At 33.9% G+C, this 8,395-nt stretch overlaps 1 protein-coding gene across 1 annotated transcript; it reads right to left on the bottom strand.

Annotated features, from left to right (window-relative positions):
- Positions 1 to 1,257: 1,257 nt before the first annotated feature.
- On the bottom strand, positions 1,258 to 3,031 carry LOC145167020 (uncharacterized). Its single transcript, XM_079086098.1, has 2 exons — positions 2,289 to 3,031; positions 1,258 to 2,212 (listed from the first exon to the last, which is right to left on the bottom strand). The coding sequence occupies exons 1-2, from the start codon at positions 2,997 to 2,999 to the stop codon at positions 1,436 to 1,438; spliced, it is 1,488 nt and encodes a 495-aa protein (XP_078942224.1). The 5' UTR covers positions 3,000 to 3,031; the 3' UTR covers positions 1,258 to 1,435.
- Positions 3,032 to 8,395: the final 5,364 nt, after the last annotated feature.

Genomic DNA, 8,395 nt, shown 5'->3' with positions numbered 1-8,395 from the left:
TACTCTTAAATACCACATATGTCTCCTAAGAGACTTGAACCCATGACCTGTCATTTGAGAGGATCACTCCTTACCGCTAGGCCAAAGGCCTTTTGGTTCTAATGCATTATGTCACATGACTTTTTCTTATTATTTTCATTTTTTTTACATGTTATTTTATGGGTTTTTTTTTCATTTTATTAAATTCCATATATATTTAAATGTAATAATAAATGCATATCAATTTCATTGATGAATTTTCCTTATAATTTCAAAATTACTAAATTAAAGTCTCGTTAGTTTCTTTTGTTTATTTATCTAAACCATTTGTTTAAATTTAAGAGATAAACATCACTTTAATTTTAATAATTCAATATTTTTCTTATTATTATTATTATTTTATAAATTCAAACTTCTTAAATGTTTACAATTTCATATTTAATTTTTGTAAATAAACTCATGTAATACATGAGTCTCACACCTAGTAAATAATATAACGTATCCTCTCCCTATACTAATCAAAAAATAGTTTTACTCTCCTTTTGTCATGTGTCACTCTAATAAACATTTTAATTAATATTATGGCATGTGTTACTCACTTTATTGCTTCTCGATTTTAAATTTCCCTCCAATAAATCAACAATAAATGTGGCTCAAAAAACCAGGATATAATCTCATAAAATCAGCATTCCGTTTTCAAAATGGTATAAGTAAAAACTATTGAAAACCTAATCAGGTTATATATTTTTAAATGATTAGATGTACAAATTATATAAAATAATATTTGTTTGCATGATTAATGATTGTTATTCTAATAGTCTTTATGTTGTTTTATTAATATCAATCAACCGTATAGTACACGGGTTATCACCTAATATTATTGTATTTCTTTCAATAAATTATATTTTTTATCCAAAAAGCTAAGAATTTCTGGCTTTTCGAAAAAGCCAATAAGTTGTTTCAAAAGCGCTCTCAAACACCTCTTTACTATCCCATCAAAAACAATACCTAAGTGGTAATCAAAAGATTATTATTTGTTAGGTATGGTGGATTGAAATATTTCTATCTAGTTAGATCATACAACATCACTGACCAATGGGCATATGTCTATTCAAGTAAGCATCAAGCAAAATCTTATATGATTCAGATTTACCGAATAAGACCTTCAATCCATTAAGCTTATCAAATCACATTATACACAACTTACTAATCCCTATGGTTTTAACGTGCAATAACTTAAAAAATATACAACAAGACTAACAATGAATCAAGTCAAAATATCGATGAAGCTAAATTCTATATTAGAACTCAATTAGGACCAAAAAAACATAACCTAAGTAGCTACTAACAACAATGGCAATCACACACCAATAAACAATGAAAACAACAGCCTAACAACAATGGCAGCAGAAACAATCAAATGTTACACACAAAAATCAGAACTAAATGCCTCCTTCTAACGATGTACAGTCTGCTTCTTGTTTGCCGAGTCAACTCGGTACTCCATTTTTGCAGGCAGTGGAGCAGAAAATACAAAACTATCTTCTTCTTCTTCTTCTTCTTCTTCTTCTTCTTCATCATCATCATCATCATCACCTCCTTGATCAGGCTGATTCTTGTTGGTTGTATTATCGATTCTGGTTCCCAAATTCTTTCTTGGATCCATCTCATTTTCACTCATTTCTGAAGAATCTTCTTCTTCGATTTCAGGTTCTTTTGAAGAAACTCCAATTTCTTCGACTTCTTCATCATCGCCATTACTGCTATCACTCTCACCACTTGAAACAGGGCTATGTTTTCTGTTAATTACTCTATAAACATTGCCTTTTTCATCAAAGCTTACATTTTTCTTCACTTTAGGTTGACTTTTCATCAAACCCCCAATTCTACTTTGGGAAACGCCATGTTTTCTAGGGTTTTCGACCTCAAAGATTTCTACCTTTTCTTCTTCCAATATGGGAACCGAAGAAACCCTGTTGGGTTTTTTTATTTGTGTTCTCAGATTTTCAGAGGATTTTCTTTCGTCGTGGTTATCACCTAAAGCCCTAGAACCAGAAGCCCTGGTTTTGTGTTCCCGCTGTAAGATCACGGATTTCTTACCATTTTTACTGAATCGGATATTCTTGACTGAAATTACACGGCTTTCTGTGGAGATTTCATCAATGAACTCCATGAATCGAATCAATTCTCGGCTAATTGATCGTTTACCATCTCTAATCATCGGATCACTACCCTGCAGATTAAAAACCCTAATCAGATTACTAAAGTGCCAATCCAATCACTTCCAATGCATATTAGTTGCGTATTACCTGAATAGCATCGAGCTTGATGAGCAAGTTCATGGATTCGCGAGAAAGGAGGTGAAAATCAAAGTGGGTTTTATTGGACACGGAGGCTTTAAGGTTATTGAGAGCTGATTTGATACATGCGAGATCCTTTAAATGGCGTAGGGTTACGGATCTCCGTACAAGAAATGCTCTGAAGTGGGTTTGTATAGTACGGGCAGCGGCGTCACGGAGAGAGGATGATCCCGGAGACTGTTTGCGGCGGCGAAGGGAGGATTCGAGGGCGGCGATGCGTTGGATGAGGGAAGAAACAGTTGAATCAACTGATGGTGGATTTTCTTGAACATTTTCTTGTTGACGGTACTTTTGAAAAAGCTTATGTTTTTTATGGATGTCAGCGGGAGGAGGGGGAGGATAGTAGTCGTGATGCTGGTTATGGATGTTGTTGTGGTGGTTCTGCGGTGGCGCGTGGAGATGGATTTGAGGAGGGGGATGGTGGTGGAGGTGGGAGGAAAAGCAATGGGCTAGTGGGTCTGGTGGAGGAGGTGGTGGAGAAGGATAATGAGTGGTGGTGTAACACATGGTGCAGTAGCAGGTGGTGGTCGGTGGGGTGGGGTTGGGTGGCTGGCAGTGGCATTGGTGGTGGTGGTTGGAGGCCATTGGGAGGATGGGGAATCTATATTTGGGAAAAAGAGATAGAAGACAGAAGTAGCATTGGGTTTTATGCAGTTGCATAGAAAGGGTTTTTGTCACTTTCTTGCTTGCTTTTAAGATGAGTTTGATGAGTATGCCGTTGTAGTCATCTTAATTTTTTATACTTTTATTTGTACAGTTGACATATCTAGTGAATGTGCTAAAACTAATAACTTAAAAAGATTTGTTTTGAAAATGATGTGAGATATCATTTTCACAAATAAACGTTGGAACATATAGTAACATATTATTTTGATCCACAAGATGGATCCAATAATCTCATCACCTAGAAAACACATCACACACATGTAACCGATGAACAACCGTGGAAGCAACAATTTTCGGAAACGTAGTGGGTAAATGTTGGAAAAGTTATAAGGCAAGGTTTACGTTTGACATTTAGATAATGAGATAATCAAAACAAATAATGATAATAATAAAGATGATAATGTTGTGTTTATAATTGATGATATATGCTATTCAGAAATATAAATTTCAACAAAAAAAACTTTAAGAGTACTCAGTCTTACACACAATAACTGTGTTTTATTTATAATGGGCAACGCCTTATTTATAGACTTTTTAAGAATCCTGTACAAACTGATTTACATTATTGACACTTACACTATTGCTATTCTTACCTTATTGACATATAATTCTTAAACGACAAACATGTAACTATTACATTATTGACGAACATATAAATTGTAAACGACAAACAACTATTTATAATGAGGGTTGGGGGGGGGGGGGAGGAGGTGAGGGACTTACATACTTTATGTTACATCACAAATAATACAACCGACACTTAATAATTATCCTACCGACACTTTTAAACAATTACATTAATAAAAATAACAATCTCTTCCACATTGAAAGGACACGTGTCTTCAATAATAATGGTTTTTTACGTCATTGCTTTCGTCATTCCTCCCGCCACCGAAAGGACATATATTTTTGAATGATGTGTGCTTTGGTCATTGCTGATGTTAGTCTTCCATGAACGGGCTTTCTTCCGTATTTTCTTTACAATGACTGCAATTATGTCGTGGTGCATGCATGATGTGTTTATAAAGTTGTTTCTTGAGATCAACGGGTAATTCAGCTAGATGATGAGAAAGCTTTTCGAACTTAACGACATGACGGAATTAATAAAAAGATTAGGATAGGATTATACCTGAATGATGCGTCGGGATGGATTGACGATGGATTGTTTAGATTATATGAATGATTATATGAATATGTTTGGATAGGGCTCTGCTATTCAGAAATAAAACAACTATTTCAACAGAGGAAGAACTTTGAGATCAACTCAAGTCTTAAACACTCAAACTTCACTTGTTTATTTCATATGGGAAAAGGCCTTATTTATAGACTCAAGAGAGCCGGTTACATAATTGAGTTGCAATCGTTTGATTGCAGTAGGGATGAGCGTTGAATGTTTTTTTGACCGAAACCAAACCAAAAACTGCAAATATATGTTTTTAAGGGATGAGAACCGCACAATTTGGCTTTTGAATAATAGATGGTTATTAGTTTTTTCTTGCGGTTTGGTGTCAATCACTTTAGGTTTGGATTTATAGTCAAATTTGTATGGTTTTTTTTTCTTTTTTTTTGTTGGGTCGGTTTTATAACCAAAAAAGGACGAAAAAATACAAATAACAAGATGTTTCGTAATTCGATTTGGTACACTATTGATTTTTTCTCAATATGGGCTTGCTATGTTATTGTTTGAGCTTATTTCATGACTATGTTACATGGGTCAATGGTGCAAAGATTTTGGTACTAAGTAAACTTAAGGATGCACTTGATGCATAACTTAGAAATAGTTTTACGTAGAAAAGTTTTATTATTTTTGAGAAAAATTTTAATAAAGTCTTAAATATTTTTTTAATAGAAAAAATCTCATTATTTTGGAAAAAACACATAATTTGTTACCTGTTAAAATAAAAAAATGACATTTTCGTTAATTTGGGCAAAATATTAAGGGCGTGTTTGGCAAAACTAGCTAGTAGCGATTAGCTTGTAGCGGATAGCGTGTAGCTTGTAGCGTTTTGTTTAACCTAAACGCTAGAAGCTTGTAGTGTCAAACAAGATTTTTTGTTCAAAACGGAGCGTTTTGTCAAACGCTAGAAGCTAGAAGCTCTCAAACGCTCCTAAACGCTACGTGCCGAACACGCCCTAAATAATTAGAATTTTTCTGTTAAAAAAAATAAAATTTAGGACTTTATCAAATTTTTTCCCAAAATAATGAGATTTTTTCTATATAAAATCCAACTTGGAATCCCATTTTCTTGGTTTTTTTAAATGTAATATATTTTATAAATTGGTAATATATATTATTTAAAATTTTTAAAAAGTATATTGTGCGGTTTTATATATGCATTTTTCCTAAATGGGATGGTGTGGTTTTTTTGGGTGCAGACGTGCAGTATATTATGTAAAACCACACTGCAACACGATTGTTCGGTTTTTACTAAATAAAAATCCACGCCAACGAATTTTGTTTCGAGTTGGGTTTTTTTGTTTCGATTTTCTTGTTTGGTTTTTGCTCGTACGTACACTCCAACATGATTTCAGTGTAACCTGGAATGCCAAACTCTCTTGTCCTTTAGTAATCAGCCAAAACGTTGATCATTTCCAATAGGGACGATAGCATAAAAGCCATTGTAATTTGGCCAAAATATGATTTAAGTACCATATTTTTTCGTTCTAAAAAAACCATGTTTGAAAAAATAAGCTAACGCGACCACTATGACCTCATATTGTAGTTCAACATGTTACCATGATAAGATGATTTTTTTTTTCATAAACCCATCCAACTTTAACATATTTTTTGATTTGATTGCTACAACATTTTTTTTTTGAAAGTTTGATTTTTTATTGTTTAAAGACAATATTTAAAAAAGTTGTTAAAATTATAAAAAGTTATTAAAGGCGTATTATGTTGAATTTTTTATTTTATTTTAATTTGTGTATTTTTTTCTATTTTAAGGATAGTTTATTTGTTTTCTAAATAATACTTTTAAAAAAAAATTGAATTGCTAACTGAAAATTCTCAATTTCGTAACCTCATGAACAAAACAAATTCAAATGAATGAATTTTGTTAATGATGGTTATTTCGTTTTGAAAAAATTGTTAAAGAAGACATTTTATTGCATTCTTTTTAAAGACCAGCCAACTAGAGGCTATCAAGTGTTGCAAGAGGGGAGGGTATCGACCGAGACACGTGGCGCAAGGGTGGGGGACCGATTTTCCATTTCTTTTCCTTTTGTTTTGTTTGCCTGTCATTTTTGCCTCCAAACATTTAACTTTCGCCGAAAACCATAAAATAAGAGTTTATTTTTCAAAGAAACTAAAATTGTTAGTTGTGGCATAAGTGTAACATCGCAAATATTTTCACATTGCCTTTCAAATATGTGTAGTTGTTGGCACAAAAAACTTAATGTCACAGACAAAAAAACTCAATGTCACACACAACTGACGATTCACTTGACACTAAAAATTCATTGATTTGAATTTGTTTGTTATGAGGCTATAAACTTGAAAACTTCCGACTTGCAATTCAAAAAAAAAAAAAAAAAAAAAAAACCCTTCTATTCCGAGTGCTGAAAAATCATTTTTAAAATAATACGAAAATACAAAAAATTGAAAAACATCCAACAAATACCATCTTTAACTTTTTTTAATTGTAACAACTTTTTCTAGCAAAACGCTTTGTCTTTAACATGTATTGGGCCTTTTTTCTTACGGTCAGGTCTCGTCGTGCTTGACATATGTGGAATTAAAAAGTAGTTTAGAAGTGATTAGATTGGAGACAATAAAATGTTTAAACCATAATTTAGTCAAATTAAAGTAACTTTTATCTTATTATATTTTTCAAATATAATCGAATAACAATTAGTCGCATTTGTAAATATAATATAATTTTTTTAAAAAAAAAATTATTGAGAATTTAAAACCTCTCCAAAATGCTTAATGTACCCCATGTGAGTGTAATCGTGATTATACCCTATGATTCGGCGATTTATGTGAGTGAGGGGTTTTTATAATGATTATCGTCACTGGAGCCCAACAAACTTTCGTATATTGGTTTAAATGGTCCCTCGTGACTATTTTTTGCATTTGAGGGGCACGTACTTGTGTTTTACCGTTTGAAAATGTCTTTTTACCCATTTTAGCAGGTATTCCTACCAAGTAAGCAGGTTAGTGAATAGATATAACCTGGTGATTCAGCACAAACTCACTAATGAGTCGACACGACGATAGACTTGCAGGAATAGGGTCAACCATCCACATTTCTTTGACCCTTTCTTCTTAACCTATACTTACACGCTTTTTGTTTTGATGGCCTTTTTTCTTCTTCATGCGAATATGCACATGGAGTGTTTGAGTCATGGATTCATCCATGTTGAGAATATTTATAGGTACAAAGACCATGAATGCAACACATGATAAGGGTTTCGCTAAGGGTTTCAATTTTGCTCATAGGGTAGAGGAGATCCGGCGAGTGTACGCTTCTACCGTGTAACACATGTTCCAGGTATTAATGTAATTTTCAGAATTTTAGGGTTTTGGTGCTGGGACTCGACGAGTTGGGAGCCCCGACTCGTCAAGTAGAGGCTGTCAAGAGGACGCGAAAGTTGGGTCCTAGTCGATGAGTAGGAGCTGCAAAGAGAAACCCTAATTTTTAGGGTTTGCACCCTATATAATCTCCTTAAGGACTTTGAGGATGACCTTACATCATGCTCCAAACCCTAAAAACGTATGTGCTAAACCCTAATCCCCATTCTCTTCCATTTTGTGAGCTAAGAGTGATTTGTGGAGCTTAAGAAGAAGAAGATAGTGAGAAAAAGGAGGAGATCCAGCAAACCAAGCCCTCACACTTGAGCTTGATCATCTTATGGACTGTTGTAAGTCTTCAAGACTTGATTTTTATCTTAGGAAATGGCTACATCTAGAGTTTACTCTTCATTTTCCCATTATGCTTGTTGATTGCATGCATGGGGTTCATAAAGGTTGCAACTTTATGAATCTCCAGGGAAAAATAGCCCCAAGGTGGGCTAGATCTAACTTTTGGTCAAGCAAGGATGTCATGCAAGAGTTCTAGAGTATATTTCCCTTTTTTGGCCATTTTGACTTAAAGACATGCATTAGACATGTATGTCCATAAAGCCTTCATCTTTGGAACATTTTGAGGACTATAAACTCTTCTGGGAAGGTGGGATTCCAGATCCCTATGGTATTGGACCAAATGGCAAGGCTTTGGAGCTTTTTAACCTTTGATAAAGACCTTATAGCATTAGGAGTGGTTCTGGAAGGTAAAGTTGGAAACTTTAACCTTCTAGACACCTTAGAGTTTCAAATCAAAGCCTAGGAGTCCCTGCATTCGATGGATTATCATAATAAGCAAACAGGGAAGGGGACTCGACGAGTT

This window comes from Lactuca virosa, chromosome 3, assembly GCF_052849685.1.
Source record: "Lactuca virosa cultivar CGN04683 chromosome 3, Lactuca_virosa_CGN04683_v6, whole genome shotgun sequence".
Classification (NCBI taxonomy): Eukaryota; Viridiplantae; Streptophyta; class Magnoliopsida; order Asterales; family Asteraceae; genus Lactuca; species Lactuca virosa.
Note: the sequence above shows the minus strand (reverse complement) of the source record. Positions and strands in the feature narration are given on the sequence as shown.